Below are 16,746 nucleotides of genomic sequence, written 5' to 3'. Positions count from 1 at the left end.
CTGCGATGCCCTTCTGGGGTGTCAGCAAGGGGTGGGATGCACACACCGAGAGTGAGTCCTGCTCTGAGCCATGCAGGGAAAAGCCCCACCCCCTGGCCTTTCACTACCATTTTTGTGGAAGGCTTTTGCCTCCAGCTGTAACCTGCACGGCCTCAAAGGAAGCAGGGGACAACACCGACGTTCCATAGCCCCTGCTGAGGGTCACATACCTCGTGTGTCTCTTTCCAGGGTCCAGAGTTTTAGGCTGCCCTCCACTCCCACCCACTCCATGGTTAACTCCATCCTATCCCCTCCCCAGCCTCCCCAAGACACCTTTCTTTAAGAGCAGACCCCAGATCTGCCACCAGCAGAGGAGACCTTGGCGGTCAGGACAACAAATGATGACCAACGTTAGTCCACCCCAGCAAAAAAGTCCATGGGGTCCAACCCTGCCTTCAGCCACTGCCAGGCTGCTGGCAAGGAAGGGGGACGGGGGGTTTGAACTGCTCCAGCTACTTGCATGGCAGAGGCAGCCAGGAGTGCCCTGGGGAAGCCTTTGGGACACTGTGGCCAGACCCAGGGCTCCTGTAGCTGAGAGGGAGTATGGCTGCACCCACATCCCCGGGGCACAGGCTGGGATGAACCTTCCCCAGCTCCCCAGCCCAGCCTGGCACTAACACACTTGTCCCACCGACACCAGGGAGCAAGGACTGGCTTTTCCTCCAGGGAACAGGGACCCTCGCATCCCCATGGCATGACCTGTACCAGGTGGTGCCCCTCCACCCGTGGCCCAGGCTGGGCAAGCAGTGTACCTCAGGCTTGTCTCCGCATCTCATTCCCTCTCAGACCAGGCCACAGTGAACGGAGAGAGGACACAACCCCCGAAGTCACCGCCTGGGCCACATGTCCAACAGATCTTGGTTTATTCCTGGAGTACGCAGTGAGCGGGGTGAGGAAGCGGAGCTGCCGGGCAGGCAGCAGTGGTTATTGCTGCAGGCGCGTCCTCCAGTGACGACAGGGGTCTGGGGGATGCTAACTACCTGCCTGTCTGCCTCTACAGGGCAAAGGACGGGCTGTTGCCCACTGCCAAGCTGGAGCCACCTCGTTACCCCAGAAGAAGGTGAGGGGAGCAGAGGAACAGAGAGAAGTGCAAATATGTTGGCGCCGGAGCCCATCTGCACTGGGTAGAGGAGCCCAAGGGAAGAGGAGAGAGTAACAGTGTGGGAAAATGAGGGAAAGGGGGAACACACCCCCCCCCCCCCAGCTGTGTGCAGGAGAACTGCCCCCAAAACAACCACCCCCTCCTCTCTGGAGGAAGGCATCGCCTCTTGGGTGCTGGGCCTCCTCCCCCCTGCCCCTGCTGTGGGCCATAAGCAGGAGCTGATGCTCCAGGAGCTCCCAGGGATGGGAGGGGAGGCCAAGCCGCTGACGAAGGTGGCATTGCTGTGCCTACATGGAAGAGAGGAGCTTCTGCTACACTATAGGGTGGCATGTGTTCATGCGGTGGGGGGAGCCCCCAAACATTCGGTGCTTAAGTTGCAGGGCTTGACCCAGTGGTGGGGCAAAGGCTGGGGCATGGAGGTGGGAGGGATGTCTTGAAGGCCACACAGAAAGAGCCAGTGGGTTCCATGCTTTGGTCGTGCTTAGTGGTGATGAGTGCAGTGCAAGGGCTTCAAGAAGAAGAATATGGCCCTTCCTCCTCCCAGAAGGCCACTCCAGCTCGCTGGGAACCAGCTGCCTCTGCCTGGGTAAGGCAGTACCTGCAGATGCTCCCAGGCATGTGCAGAGGCGGGCAATGCGTGCCAGTGGGGATGGGACAGCACTAGAGCAAGCGATTCGAGTCCCCTCTCTCTTCCCCCTGTAGCTCCTGCCTCTCCTGGCTCTGCAGCTGGCCCCCAGCCTGCTCCTTCACTCCTGCCAAGCTTGGTGCAGGGATGCACATGTACCCCCATGCTGCTTGCCCTCCTCTTGTTCTAGGGTGAGGAGAGAGGAGGGGGAGAGTGGAAAGAAACCCAGCCCAGAAGAGGAGAAAGGCATCTCCTGCCTGCCTTGACCCCTGGTCCACCGGAGAGGGCGGCGTGAGGCTTGCTGGGAGGCAGGGCTGGTGGCTCAGCTTGGGATGGAGCAAGGGGGGAAGAGTATCCTGTGTTCACAGATCCAAGGGGAGGCACTTGGAGGGGGCCTGGCCCGCCGAGGTGTCCCAGCCACAGCAGATCTGTCGTGGCTCCTAGCCGCACATCGTCAGCAGCAGCCACTGGGAAGGAGAAGGAGAAGGGATGAGCAGGGGGGGCTGGTGCGTTTTTGACATGCCCTCATGTGTCAACTTTGACAGCCCTTCAAGAAACATGGAGCCCGCAGCAATCCTGTTTTCTTATCTTGATCTTTCATGTGTTCCTTCCCTACTGAAGGGGCTGGAAGGCTTCCTAACACCCACCCCATGTGCCTCATTCAACCTAATGCCTTGTCCCCTTGTCTCCCACCACACTCCCTGCTGGGCTGAGCACTCACCTCGGTAAGGTTCATGACGGCGGTGCCAGTGCCTTCGGAGTCCATGCTGTGAAAGAACCCTGCAGAGGCACAAGAGCAAGGTGAGCAACATGTCCCCGTGTCCCTGCTCTCCCTGTCCCAGAGCCACCACTCACTGAACATGGCCTCCAGCTTCACGAGGCAGCAGACAAAATTGTCAAAGTCCACACCCATGTCAGCATCTGCATAGCGGGCCACCACCACCTGATGCAGCTTGTTGTTCAGCTTGAAACCTGCAAGGCAGAGAGTAGTCAGCACCCCAGGGAGAGGCTGGGACCACCTTGTGTGCACCCCTAACCCTGAGGCTCCAGCACTTGGCACAGCTGGGATGGAGAGAGCCCAGCACAGACATGGTCCACATCTTACTACCACAAAAGGTTGGCTCCAAGCATGCAATATAGGCTGGTTTCACTCTTCTCCAGATACCTGGGACAGGGGTCTGACAGCAGGAGCCCCCTCCCCAGACCCCAGCCCAGCCCCATCCTTCTCCAGACGTACCAGCTGACTCTAGAGCCATGCGCATCTCATAGGAGCTCATGGTGCCTGACTTATCCAGATCGTGCTGGCGGAAGATCATCTGCAAAAACATCACAGAGGATGCTGAGGGCAGGCTCTCCTGTGGCCTCCGGCATGGCTGTCCCCTCACCCTGCTGCCCTAGAAGGGGTGCTACCCCTTGGCAGTGTGCCATGCCCCCAGCTCGTCCTCACCAGCCAGCTCCGGATCTTGTTCCACAGGATCTGGAACTCCACCAGCCCGAGGCGGGCACTGCCATCTTTCTGGGGAGCAAAAGGTCAAGGAGAAAGCAGCCAGCAAAGGGGGTGGCGTAAAGGCAAAGCCATCAGATTCCAGCCACCTGAGGCGAGAAAAGCCTGGCCACACTTGGCCTGCCCAATTTGCTCCCCAACTTCCCCTCTCTGTCCTGCAGCATCAGCAAGATCAGAGCCTGAAACCCAGTGGGGAAAGTGCAATGCTTAAACTAGCTGCCATGCAACTCCCCAGGAGCAGCTGTGCTGCTGTTGTAGGAAGCACATCACTCTGGTGTCCTTGGAGCAAAACTGGGCTGGCCTGCAGCAAAAGGGGATGCTGCATGGCCAGGCTGGGGAAGGGCTTGGAGGTGCTCTCCTACCCTCGCCTGACCCCTCAGCTGCATGTCCTTGTGCAAGCAGGAACACAGGCTGTGGTTCCTGTTCATTTACACCTCTCATCCTCAACTGCTGGACAGGATGGTCTGGGGGGAAAGAAGCCAAACAGCCCTCGTTCCCTTTCAGGAACATCTCAAAGCTAAGTGGCATCATGGCACATCAGGCTGGGGAGCCTGTGGGGAACGGAAGCACAGGACGCTTCCTCCTGGAGGGGAAGACTGAAGGCAGGAGTGGGGCTGGACTAGGCTTCTGGCAGTGTATCCAGAGCCCAAAGCAAGCAGGGGAACTGATGGCCCTTTCTAAAAAACCTGCTGCTAAAGCCCAGGGGTGTAGGGCAGGTGGCCCTGAAGCCACAAGGATCTCTTCCTTCCCTCCCCTGGCTGAACAGCCTCAGCATGGCTGGAGAGCCAAGACCCAACTCCCACGGAGAAGCCTTACTGCTGGCAGGCTGAGGACCAGGGAGTCTGGCCCCTGCCTGCAGTGCCAAGAGGATACATCCATCAGGTTGACCATATTGCGGCACGAGTCCAGGCTGAACCCATCCGTCTTCAGATCTTTGTCTGAGGAGGAAGGAGGGGGTTGAGTGTCTGCATCAAAACCCAACCTGTTGAGCAGGCCTGGGCCATAGGGAGCAAGGGTTGGGAAGGGCAGTGCTTACGTCTAGCAATGACTCTGTTCAGAATAGTCCGGAGCTCGAAGACGCTGATTTCCATGTCCTGCAGCAGGAGCACAGTTAGCAGCCACCCCTTGCCTGCTCTCCACCCCACTTACGGCCATTCCCTGCCTCCTGCCTAAAAATCTCTGCCTTAGTCACAAAACATCAGGCTGCCATTGCATTTTCTGCATGCCCAGAAGAGATTTGGCCACAGCTGGATGCCTCTTCCCCAACTCTGTTCCTGTCACACCACCCCTGGGGGCGGCTGGGCTGAGCCACAGCAGAGATGGACTTGTCCGCAGGATTGGACTGAGAAAGCGCAGGGTGGGCTGGAGCTCTCACGGCCAGGGGTCCCATCCTGTCCCCTCCCCAGGCCAGGACCCCCCCCACAGCTCAGCGCAGCCATACCCACCTCCCCTGCCAGCTGCTGGAACATGTTCTTGAAGCCGTCCTCTATGTCATCTTCAGTTATTTCCTCCTGGGGTGACACAGCCACAAAGAAGAGGTCAAACATGGGTTCTGCCCTGCCTCCCAGGCTCAACAAACCCAAACTGGAAGGGAAGCTCTTCTTTGTTTTTATCTTTGTTATTTCCCACATCCCCATCACCTCAACTCTGCCAGCCCCTCTCCAGCCCCAGTGACATCCCAAACCCAGGCAACCACCTCCTGCCTGCAGCTCCCCCTCCCAAGCCCCAGAGCCTCAGCATCAAATGAGCCAAAGTGGCGGCTCCTACCTCATCTGCCAGATCTGCCGAGATCTCCTCGTCCAGCTCCCTGGGGGCAGAAAGAAGGAAACCAAAGTGATGAGTGGGGTTCCCAGCCAGCAGGCTGCCTGCGGTGGGAAAACATCCCACCACTCACAGACACAGGGTGCCCCCTGGCCAGGCAGGGACTCACGCCGTGTCTGACTGCTTCTCGGTGAAGACCCGCAGGACAAAGTCGGCCTCCTTGTGTGGCTCGAAGGTGGAGGGCACAATGATGTACTCGCCAGGGGGCAGCCGGATCTGGTTGCTCACCTCCCGCAGGTTGATGAAGGTCTCAGACCTTGCCCGCGACTGATTTCGCAGGAAGAAGTCCTTCTTCAAGTGCACATTCTGGGTGCCCTGGGCCTGGGGGAACGAATGTGCTTGTGGACCACAGCCTCACAACAGGGGAGACCCACAGGGAGCAGCAGAACCAAAGCCAGCCCTGTTGGCAGGACATCCCTGCCCTACCGATCCCAGCAGGAGCCATCCCTCCTGCATGGATGTGCCCTGCACCCATTAGCACCCCTTAGCCACTGCCATCGTGGTGGGAGCTTCCACACCACTGGGTGCACATGCATGTATCCATGTGCATTAACCCATTCCTGCCCACTCTTGCACTCCTCTCCAAGATGAGGTAGGCTCCGGTGGCTCAGGACATACCTCCTCAGGAACCTGCAAGGAGGAGAGAAAAGGGAAAAAAAAAAAAAATCAGAATGCCAGTAGTTTCCCCCATCCCTTACGGTACAGGGAGCATGGGACAGGGGCATTAATCCACAGACCGGCCAAAGCAGGTGGGAAAAGTTTCCTTGAGGACTGGGGTGCCAAGTCCAGGCAGGACTGGCAGGGCTGAGCCTGTCCCAAGGAAGCAGCATCGGGGTGGGCAGGGGTTACCTCGTAGACAGCGAAGCCGATGGTGTGCATGTCGCCCCCCACCCGCCGCTCCCGTCGCCGGTGCTTCTGCATCAGAGCCACCAGGAAGCTGCAGGCCACCTCATCGTCCCCGGGGTCATCATCCTCTTCCAGCAGCCTGATCTTAAACTGGGGATTGATCCAGAACGTGGCTGGGAGGAAGCGGATGAGACGTGGATGAGACACCCAGCTCAATCGCGCTGCCAAGAGCAGAGATGCAGGGGGGAGAGGGTACCTGGGTGATTCCTGCAGCCCCCGGCAGTGCTCCCCCGGCGCCACGTGCCCTCAAACACCTGCGTGTGCCACCTGCTGAGCTCATCCTTGGTGAGGGCATCGGGGGTCAGGTTGCAGATCTCCAGCCTGGAGAACTCCCTCATGAAGTCCCGGAAAGACATCCTGTGGGAGGCAGGCAGCGGCTGAGGCCAGGGCACTACTGGGGGCGAGGGAGGAGGACACAAGCAGCTCCAGACCCAGCCAACATTTTGGACGAATTACGTGACAGCAAGATCTTTTACCCTGAGCAGTTATAGCTCATTTAAAGCCCCCTGCTGCGTTTGGAAGAAGGGATGTTTAACCTTCCTAGATGTTTATTTTGCACTTAGTTGGGCTGAATTTCCTTGAAGGGAGGGAAATTATTAACTAGACCAGATGAGAAAATGCTAGCAGGCTCTCTGGTGATGGAAACCCAGCTCATAAAGGCAGGTCGTGTTTCAGGCAAAGCAGGACCACGGGATCTCTCCCCAGCTCCTCTGCTCCTTGCCAGGCTGGCTGCTGAAGAAGAGCAGGACTTTGCTCCAGCACTCACCAGAACTCTCCATCCTCCATCTTCAGCTGCAGCTGTTCCCTGTCATCAGGGTCAATGTTGTCCCACTCGGAAGAGCTGGAGTAGCAGGAGAGAGACAATTAGATGAGGACTACTCAAGGTGAATTGAGCGCATTTCAGAGCTGGCTCTCAACTGCCCCCCTCATCACGCAAAGGCCACTGCACACTGCGATCTTCCCCTCGGTAGTGCCACGCACTCGATTGCTGTGTGAGCAGTGCCCATTGGCCTGCCAGCAGCAGGACTGAAGTCCCATCTGTCCAACTCACCCATCGCTCCAGGCTCCGGTCCACTCCACCTGACCCCAGGGGTTCCTGACGCGGATGAGCTGTTCCTGCTGACCCCGGTAGTTCACCTGCCAGCCAGAAGACACAGGAGGTTGAGCCCATGCCACTGGCCAGGCTATTTTATTGCTATTCAAGTGTCACATAACCAACTCACATCTCTGAAGGCTGTGACAGAATAGGCATGGCCCTTCACCAGCTTCTTGAAGGTCACTGCTTCCATGTCAAAGGCACTTGTGATCTGAGGAGAATGTGCAAAGCTCAAGTGAATATGATTAAATTCATGTAGTCCTGTCCCCATCCCCTTCCTCCACTCTGTGGAGAATTCCCCTTGCTTTGTACTGCTCCGGCCAAGAGAAGCAGCAGGTATCAGCATCCTCTGCTCAAAGGCTGCTGGCTGAGGATAATGTAAAGACAGTTTCCAAGCTAGAAGACCCTGAAGATATATCAGGGAACCCCTCAAACTTCAGAAAGCAAGAAAAGGATTTCATGAGAGGGAACGGATGGAAACCCCAGTTCCAGACAATTCTCAAATGCTGATGTAAGACATGGTCAGAGCTACAGGCAGACCCTTGCTCAACAGCTCACGTTTGAGATGGACATTCTCACTCCATCCAAAGGAGCCCATTCCCAGCAGCTGGGCTGCAGCCTCACTGTGCCCTGTGGCTGCCATGCTGGCTCTGGAACGGGTGCTCTGCTAAAAGGGGAAAGAAGTAACCTCCCATCCTTTGTCCCAGCAAGGGGATGGCTAACATGATCTCGGGCTGTGAGGCCTCACTTTGGTCATTGCTGGGGCAGAGCCCCTGGCTCATCCCAGCACACCACTTACGTCGATGGAGCAGCCCAGCAGGGACCCCCTCTCCAGTGCCTTTCGGATGATGTGGCCCATGTTGCGTGGTGGCCGCTTGAGGTCATACATCTCTGCCACGCCACCGGTGAAGTCCTCGAAGCCCTCAGTGGTGCTGCCCCCTGAGAGCGACTCGTAGCAGCCATTCAGCCTGAGTACCAGCCGGCAAGAGGGGCACGTGAGGTGACAAGGACATTGCACACTGCTGCTCCCCAGGCACCCAGTACAAGCAGGGCCAGGGATAGAAGAGTTCCCCTCCCCTCCACCCCTCACAGTGAGGTGCTCTGTCCCCCACCCGTCCATGTGCCCACCACAGAGATACCCACTTGGCATAGGCCTTCTCCAGCAGAGCACTCCAGAACTCAGTGCACTCTGCTGAGTGCACGAACAGGAGCTCCCCATCCTTCGTGGGCAGCTGGTCATCCACCACCACATCCACCCACTCACCAAACTGCCAGATCTGGGAGATCAAGAGAGAATGGGGTGAGCTCAGAGCATCACATGACTTGTTCATCCCCAGCACAGAGGAATGCCCTCGACCCACTGTCCTTCCTCCCACCCCCGTCCCACCAGCCATGGAGGGCCAGGAGCTCACAGCCCACCTGGAAGTGGAAGATGCCAGCATAGTCCTCCTGGAAGCTCTGCCCATGGGGCACCACGCGGTGCAGGAGCTCCTCATTGAGCGTGAGGGAGCCAATGGCAGCCAGCAGCCAGCAGTCGCCTGGGGAAGGAGAGGAAGCCTGTGTGAGCACCCACCACCTCCCTGGCTGGTGTGAGGGCTAGGCAGTGGATGTGTAGGAGCCCACAGCGTGCTCTCCTTGCAAATGTTTGGGTATCCTCAGCTCAAAAAGCATGTGAAGAAACCAGAGAGGGGCCAGCAGATAAAGGGAGCTCAGGGAGCCAGGCTCGTTCAGCCTGCCTCAGAGAGAAGTAGTAGCTCAAGGCAACAGAGAACCATCTTCCCTGACCTGGAGCTTGTGTTCAGACCACCCCATACAGGTCAGTCAGCACCAACAGACTCCTCCTGCAGCCATTTATCTAGACCCTCTTGGGACTCCTTCATATGACTGCCCTCCACATCTCAGACAGTGAGTTCAGCAGTGGAATTACACTTTGCATTTAAAAAAACATTTAATCAAGTGAGAGGTTTAATGCTGCTGCCCCGGATTCTCAAATTGCGAGCAACACCACCGCACTTTTCCTTCCAAGTGCTCTTAACCACAAGTGCTGCTCCAGGCCAGCACTATGCTTTAAATTCTTTGTCTTGGTTCCCCTTTCTCTTTTGCCTTTGAAGCCTGTCACACCTTAGCCTTGAGGCTGGATAACCTGCACCGGGCTGTGGTTTGACAAAATGGCATTCCAGACTTTTTAATGACCAATTGGATGACACCACAGCGCTCTGGGCTGTTACGTGCTCCCGTTAACACCTCAAGTTTGTTCTAATTACTGGATATATTAAATGTGGTCAGCCCTGAAGCCAGTGTGCTAAGTAAGGTACACGATACTCCCAATCAAGTGCCCAACTTGATCCAGATCAGGATGACACGCTTGGTGGTACCCAGATCTGGTTCCAATGACCACAAAATCTCAGTTGCCAGCCCTGCCAGCCTACCCAGCCCATTAACACTGCTCTCCTTGTCTCAATGCCTTGGCAGACACCCCTGGAGAAATGACAAATCACCACTTGTACTCCGTAGCTCTCCCCTCAGTTCCCTTCTGCCACACTGTATCGCCTTCGCAAGCACTTTGTCACCACCAGCACATCCTCACCTCAGCTTCTTCCTATCATCCAGCTGCCATCCCTCACCATTTACCACAGAAGGGAGCTCTTTGGAGCAGCTCCTGGCATTGCTGTCAGCATGTGTCAGGTATGGATCCACCCGACATCTCCCCTGATCTTAGCATGGTTAAGCTGTGTGCACATCAGCCCATTTTCATGGAACATTAATCTAGAGCCACCAGAAGGCAGAGGGTATCCCCTGACTTCCAGTTTCCACCACACTAAATGGGAAGGGAGCCTTTGGTACCGAGGTGGTTGTGCAGAGGCTGGCATGAAAATGCGCTACACGGGCCTGGAGAAAGATGTTGTGAAACCGGTCCACCCTCAACCTTACACAAACATGTCTTCTGCAGCCATGCCAACCTTCCCCAGCCACTGCTCTCCAGACCAAGGTCCGGGGACAGAGCTTCAACACTCACCCAGAGCCCCCTGGCAGATGTCCGTCCGGGTTGCACCACCAACGATGAACTGAGGATCATCCACTAATTCCTGCAGGAGGAGGAGAGAATCAGATGCTGGTGCTGGATCTCAGCAGGGCCTGGGCTTCTTGGGGGCTGGCACCCATTGCAGCTTTGACTCAGGAGGAAGGGTATATGGTCCCCCAGAGATGCACCCCACCTGCCCTCTGCCAGGGAAATACGCTTGACTGCAACCCCAAGGTCATCACGGTAAGGCAAGGCATGATCTGCTGTAGCCATGGGAGGACATGGCTAGATAGACTAATGGCGTTCTCCTTACACTCGTGGCACGAGGGGATATTCACACCCTCAAGAGCCCCAGTCACCAAGGGTGACACATCCATGCCACACCTAGAAGCAATGACATAGCCCACCCATTTTAAAGCCCACGGTCTGCTGCCCAGAGGAAGCAAGGGCTGCCAGACATGATGCTTTTCTGAGCAGACGCTCATGGGGCATTGCTCTAGGCCCTTGGGAAAGGAGGCCATGAAGCACTCAAAGGACTTTGAGCACCGTGAGGAGCAGGCCAGGGCCAGGCTGCAGCTTGGCAAACCACGTCAGTGCAGACATTGCAGATCAGGGACACCAGACCAGCCCAAGGAGAAGCAAGCCCAGCACTTACCGATGGACGCTTCCACTCCACCCCCCGCGTCTTGCTGGAGTGTGGCCCCAGCTCCTTGAATCCAAGGGCAGAGGGGCCGGCTGGGAACTGGGGGTCCCTAAAGAGAGTGCCACTCTCAATGCACTGCTGTTTGAGGGCCTCATAGTCTTGGTTGAGGTACTTGATGGCATTGTGGTGTTGGCCCACACCCTCAGCTCTCAGGCGGTCCCTCTGTAGACGGGCAGCCATTCCACCAAAGGGCATCATAGCTGGGCACCAGCAGCGCTACCTTCAGCTCCGCTCCCTGCAATGAAACAGGCATGGCCAGGCTGAGGCCCTGCCCCCCCCTGGGGACATCAGCCATTTCACAGTGTCAGGCTTGGAGGCTGGATCCCAAATTCCTCACCACCCCCACGGCAGGGACCTTCTCTGCCAGTGTTGCCCCAGCACAGCGAGCAGAGCTGGCACACAGAGCATCCCCAGGTTGGGCCCAGGTGTCAGGAGGACCTCCCCATATCCCACCCCGGGCAGCTGCCCCGTTCCGAGCCATTGCCTCCAGCCCAGCCGTCGCAGCCCTGATGTCTTGAGGGGACACCAAAGGGGCAGAGTGGCTTTGAGGGCCAGCTGGGAGGAGGCAGCCAGCTGGGAGGAGGCAGCCCGCCGCGGCTCTCCCATCCCATCCCATCCCATCCCTGCTGAGTGGAAAGGCCGAGCCCGGAGAAATTTCAGGTGCTTTCCCACTGCTGGCAGCCTCTGCTCCCGGCACAGCTTTCCCGGACCTTCCCTGGTCCCGGCCGCCCCGCGGCGTCTCCCTCTCCCTCTCCCTCTCCCTCTCCCTCCGCCCCGGCTGCCTGAGCACTGAGTCAATCGGTCCGGGAAGGGAGGAGCCCGGCGAAGCAGCCGCAGCTCTATCTATGGGGCCGGCGAGGGAAGGAAGAGGCGGGACGGCCCTTCCCGTCGCACACAGAGACTCGCTCGGGCGGGGTGACTCAGGCCCCGCCGGCGGCCAGCGGAGCAGCCTGCTGGGAGACACCCGGGAAGGGACGCGGGGTGCAGAGGGGCACCCCGGCACCAGGAGGCCGGGAGAAGAAAGGCCCCGCAGAGCCCCCCCCCCGGCACCACACCTCCCTATCTGGTCCAAACCCCCCCATGCAAGCAGGGTCACCTGCAGCAGGGACACAGGGCAGGTGTCACCACCGTGGGCCCACCAGCATTTGCAGCTTACCCTGCCCGACTCCCCAGCCATCTCAGCTCCTGCTCAGTGGGGCGGGTGCTGAATACTCCGGAGGTTTCTCCATGCGAGGTAGGGGAGCAATCCTTGGGAAAATGACCCAGGAGCCAGCAACCCACTCAGAGCAGCGGGCTGGGATGCCAGCGCTGGCTGCTGCCTCCCCAGCACCTCGTCCCAGGGGAGCAGGGTGCAGCCTGGCTCCGGAGAGGCACCTCTCCTTGCCCTGAAGCGCCGCAATAGCTGGGGGAAGGCAGGCAACAGCGGAGAGGGCAAGCTCTTGGCATGTGCGCAGGGCATAAACCTGGCTGCCCTAACCAGAAGCTTTTCAGCAGGAAAATCTACTCCTCCCCATCACTCCTCCTGCCCTGGGATGCTCTAAACCCATTGCCCTTCTCCTAGGCGGTGCAAGTCCTTCTCTCCTCTACGACAGCCCCAAATCTGTGGAGCTCAGCCCTTCCCCGCCACCTCCTCCCTCCGACTCCCACTCTGCAGCCAGCACCCTGGCAACCTCTCCCAGCAGCGAGGCACTCACTGCCTGTAGAGCCAGCGGGATGGCTCCTCCAGTCGGAGCTGCTGCCCAGAGCCCAGGGGGGCTGCAGGAGGAGGAATCCCAAATGCAGCCGCCTGCACAGCCTCCAGCTCCCACTTCCCCATCTCCCCAGCACTCACACCGCAGCCCGCCAAGGGCCAGGGAACTCCCCTTGCCCACAGCCCCTGCCAGGCTCCCTGCACCCTCTCCCACCCTGCCTACCAGAGCTGGACATGGCTGCGGACACGGGAGCTGTTTGCTGCCGAGACATGGGCACCGTGTGAGTTATTCTTAGCTCTGTGGCTCAAAATACTTGGGAAGGCTGTGCTCGGTGGCAGACAGAGGTCACGCAAGCGCAGAGCAAGGAAAAACATTTCAGACCCCAGGATGGATGGGACAGGAACCATGCGGTGCCTTAAGCAATGGGGTTGGTTGCCGATACCCTCCTAAGGCTGATGTTGATGGACACTGCAGGTCGTCCACAGGGGAGGAACAAGCATGCAGAGACAAGCCAAGCCCCCATGGCAGTTTTCCACACCAGCCAACATCCAACCACAGTATGATGCTTTCCAATATCAGAGGCACCTCTGATCCCTCCCAGGTGGGAGCAGAAAGATATGCTGGTCCCCACAGGGCCCCTGATACCTCTTGCACCTTAGCACATACTTAAAAACCACTGGAGCGCATCATTGCTGAAGTCCAGCCAAAAATCTCTGCAGACCTCTAGTTTGCCAGCTGCTCTCAGAGATGGAAGGAGGGAGGAGCTCCCTTCCTTAAAATCAGCCAGGCCGAGCCCAGACATCACATCCTGCCGCATACTCAGCTCGGGACAAGGAGCCGCAGCCGCCCATAGGGTCCCACACTGCGCAAACAGCTCTCAGGCCCTTCCCAACCTTCCGGCTGCCAAAGATCCTCATTTCCCGCAACCTCCCCTTTATGTTCCCCCACCCCCCCGACGAGATGCGGCGCTGGCTCGGGGTCGGCATCGCATCCCGGGTCGCTGCGGTACCCAGTTTACTCGCCGCCCTGATTTGAGAAGCCTCCGGGTCTCTGCGGCTGCGTTATCTAATGCAAAAATCCCCACGGATAAAAAGGGGCTGGGGCGGGATAGGGAAGCCTGGAGCGGCTCAGAGCCCGGCGGAAGCATCCGGGGGGGGGACACCCCGCCGACGGGCGGACCCCCCTCACTGTTGATCCCCGTGCTGGGGGTCGGATAAGGGTGAGGATGGGTACGGGGGGGGGGGGGGTGGATGGACTTACGGAAGCTGCCGCCGCCACCGCCCTGCCCGCTTCAGCCCAGCCCAGCCCGGCTCGGCTCGGTACGGCCCCGCGGAAGGTGGGGTTTCGGCGGGCAGGATGTACGAGACAAGCCGGGAGGGGCGGTGGGAGGGGGAATTAAAGGCGCAGCGACCTCTCACAGCTACCGGGAAGGGTTTTGCCGGAGATGCTGGTGCGGTCCTGGCTGCCGTCACCCCCTCCCAGCTCCCGGGGATGAGGGGTAACGCCGATCTGGGCGCGCTCCTTCCAACTTTGCTCCAAGCGAAGGGATTGGTGCACACAGAAACCGAGGCTGGAAGCAGAAGAGGAAGCAACTTCCCCCTGGAAAAGGGTTTGGGGGTGACATGGCACTGCCCCACGCCACTGGGACCCCAGCTTCACTGGGTGAAACTCTGCACTGCACACCCCCCCCCCCCAGGGCTTGTTGTCCTGGGGCTGAGCACAGTGGTCCCAATGGGTGTCACCCGCCATGGGATCCCTTCTTCCCTCCTGCGTGGGGAGGCTGTGCCCACACCGCCTCACTCCTACAAGCCCAGGCAGTCATGGCCAGCACCGACCGCACCAGCTGCCCCTTGCTGCTGGTGCCAGCAGGGCCCACCCCGAGTAGGTCCCACTGCCCTGGGGCTTCCCACAGTAGGGCTGCCCGTGCGTGCCCTCCATGACTCATGGTGCAGCTATGCCGGGTGGTGCCGTTGCCAACAGGCATGGCCACAGTGGGGCTTGGCAGGGCAACACGCAGCCCAGTGTGGTGCAACATGGCTTCGATTGACATGGCATGGCCCAGCCGGGACCGGCACAGCTCGGCCTGGTGGGGCTTCGCCCAGTGTGGCCAACATGGTTCTGCACAGCATGGCTTGGCCTGGCATGACCAGCTCAGCTCAGTTTGGCATAACCTGGCCCAACCCCACTCGCTCCAGGAAGAAGCTCTCCACTGCCATCCTTCTGGTGCCAGGGCTGAACATGGTGGTCCCAAATGGTGTCACCAACCATGGGGCGCCTCCTCCTCCCCTCGTGCCTGGTTGCAGCTGGGAACGCTGTGCCAGTACCACCTCACTGCAGGAGCTGACATCCTCCTGCTCCCTCCCCCAGGCTTCACAGAGTGCCTGCTTTCCAACCCACCCCACCTTGCCCCAGCGTGGCAAATCCTTGCTAAGCAGGGAGCAGGTTGCAAGTGGGGTCAGGAGCTCTGTCCCTTGCCTGAGGGAAGGGCAACCAGGGTGTTCAAAACCAGCTGTAGTGTGGTCCTGCTGCCACACCCACAAGGGAACACTCCGGCCCTAGCCAGGAACCAGGAGCTGCCCTGTCCCCATCCCCACCTAGGGGACCTTGCCATAGGCAGATTGTTCTGCCCACCCTGGCATGGAGGAGCCTTCGGGATACTCTGCTCTGGGTTGCCATAGCGGCTGCTCCATCTTATCCTCAGCCAAAACAGTGGCTGTATCACTGCCCACAGGCTGGGAGGGTAAGGGGGTCCTTGCTGGGGTCACCAGCTTGCTCTGCACCGACCTGCAGGCAGTAGCTTGCTTTCAGCCAAGGAGCAAGCAGACCTGCGACGCCAGGGCTTGTTCCTGCTTTGGGCTTGTGCCTGAATGGCTTTGCCAGCTTTTTCTCTGGCCTTGACCACCACTGCCTGCCTGCCTGCCCGCCCGCCCGCCCGCTCAGATCCACCCAGGACAGTGCCCGTCCTTGTTGTGACCCTGTTCCCCTCCTGCCTCATTACCCCTCGGGTGGCCTTTAAAGCCGCTTTCACAGCCGACTCTCCTGGGGTACGAGAGAGCTTGTGTAATCCCGTCACACAGGCTGTCCCGTGTCCTGCCTCCTGTGCACCTGGAGCAGCTTCCATCAAACACCTGCACAAATACCTGCGCAATTTCCTTCTTCCCTTCCCTCAAGCTTCCTTTTGCAGCCGTGCCTGCAGGGACTTGGCAGCGGGCGCTGTTGTTCTTCTGGTCTTTGGTTCTCTTTGTCTGTGCCCAGGCGTTGCCTCTTCCCAGCCTTTTGGCTGCGGGGTGCCAGGGAAAGGAGAGCTTTTTGTCCTCTGCTCACGCTGCGCTGCACATGAAGCCACGGAGCCCGAACACAGGGAGGTGGGAACAGAGTTGGGAGCCTGGGATCACTCGCCTGTCTCAGATGCCTGCCCCACACCTCACCTCTCCGTGAGCCACTGAATACAAAAATTAATGAGCACACAGCAGCTGCCTGGGACCCACCCCAGCCCCAGCCTGCACCGGAGAGCAGTCCTGGGGGCTGGCTCCTTCTGCCCACCCCCATGTTCAGGAGGTGGCTGAGCTACACGCAGCATCACACAGCAGGAAAGCACTCCCAACCAAGCTGTGCTTCAGGGGTCTAGTGCCCCTCACCCTTTCCCAAAGGCTTTAGCCATCCGCCCAAACCAGGCCAGGAGACAGGTTCCTGGAGAGAGACAGCAGGAGCAGCCACATAAATTGCTACTGGGACCATCGAGTTGAGCTGACACCTGCCACCAAGGCTACCAGCAAAACTCCCTTCCCCTCCCACACCATTCCCAAAGCACCTTCCCCATCCCAGCCTCGGAGCAGGCTGCTCCCCATCCACTTGCTTTTAGCAGCAGAGCCTTTGATGCCTCTGCCAGCCAGAGGGAGAGCCCACTTGGGCTGGGAGAGCCCACAAGCCAGAGCTCGGCTCCTGGCAGCAGGGCAGGGCTTGTGCTCACACAGGGGGAGCGCACAACCCCCCACTCCTCCCTTTGCACCACGCATGCTCCTGCATCCCTGCTGCAGCTGGGGTCCTCTCTCTCCTCCCAGGTCCCAGCCCCCAACTCACTCCACAAAGAAAAGACTGCAAGAACAATAGCTCCTTTTTTTCCTTTTTTTTTTCCTTTTCTTTTGTACACAAATATATACAGGGTATTATACACATCTCTACACAGACAGTGCCACTCAGAACACACAGCTCTCCACGGCAGAGCCCCGACAGCCGC

The 16,746-nt window shown here is 58.9% G+C and overlaps 1 protein-coding gene across 1 annotated transcript; it reads right to left on the bottom strand.

The window, feature by feature from the left end:
- Window positions 1-810: 810 nt before the first annotated feature.
- CAPN11 (calpain 11) lies at window positions 811-11,016 on the bottom strand. Its single transcript, XM_074168339.1, has 21 exons — window positions 10,771-11,016; window positions 10,110-10,179; window positions 8,513-8,631; window positions 8,237-8,370; window positions 7,893-8,061; window positions 7,221-7,304; window positions 7,049-7,134; window positions 6,764-6,838; window positions 6,194-6,354; window positions 5,941-6,110; window positions 5,710-5,721; window positions 5,201-5,412; window positions 5,038-5,077; window positions 4,716-4,781; window positions 4,307-4,364; window positions 4,144-4,208; window positions 3,214-3,282; window positions 3,004-3,082; window positions 2,622-2,738; window positions 2,488-2,546; window positions 811-2,233 (listed from the first exon to the last, which is right to left on the bottom strand). The coding sequence occupies exons 1-21, from the start codon at window positions 11,014-11,016 to the stop codon at window positions 2,207-2,209; spliced, it is 2,118 nt and encodes a 705-aa protein (XP_074024440.1). The 3' UTR covers window positions 811-2,206.
- Window positions 11,017-16,746: the final 5,730 nt, after the last annotated feature.

Source organism: Numenius arquata, chromosome 2 (assembly GCF_964106895.1).
Source record: "Numenius arquata chromosome 2, bNumArq3.hap1.1, whole genome shotgun sequence".
Classification (NCBI taxonomy): Eukaryota; Metazoa; Chordata; class Aves; order Charadriiformes; family Scolopacidae; genus Numenius; species Numenius arquata.
Note: the sequence above shows the minus strand (reverse complement) of the source record. Positions and strands in the feature narration are given on the sequence as shown.

Coding starts and splice junctions, on each gene's coding strand:
- CAPN11 (XM_074168339.1), bottom strand. CDS start 11,016: ATGATGCCCTTTGGTGGAATGGCTGCCCGTCTACAGAGGGACCGCCTG. Junction 6,839..7,048: donor ACCGGAGCCTGGAGCGATGG/GTGAGTTGGACA, acceptor CTGCTACTCCAG/CTCTTCCGAGTGGGACAACA. Junction 4,209..4,306: donor GAACAGAGTCATTGCTAGAC/GTAAGCACTGCC, acceptor CTTCCTCCTCAG/ACAAAGATCTGAAGACGGAT.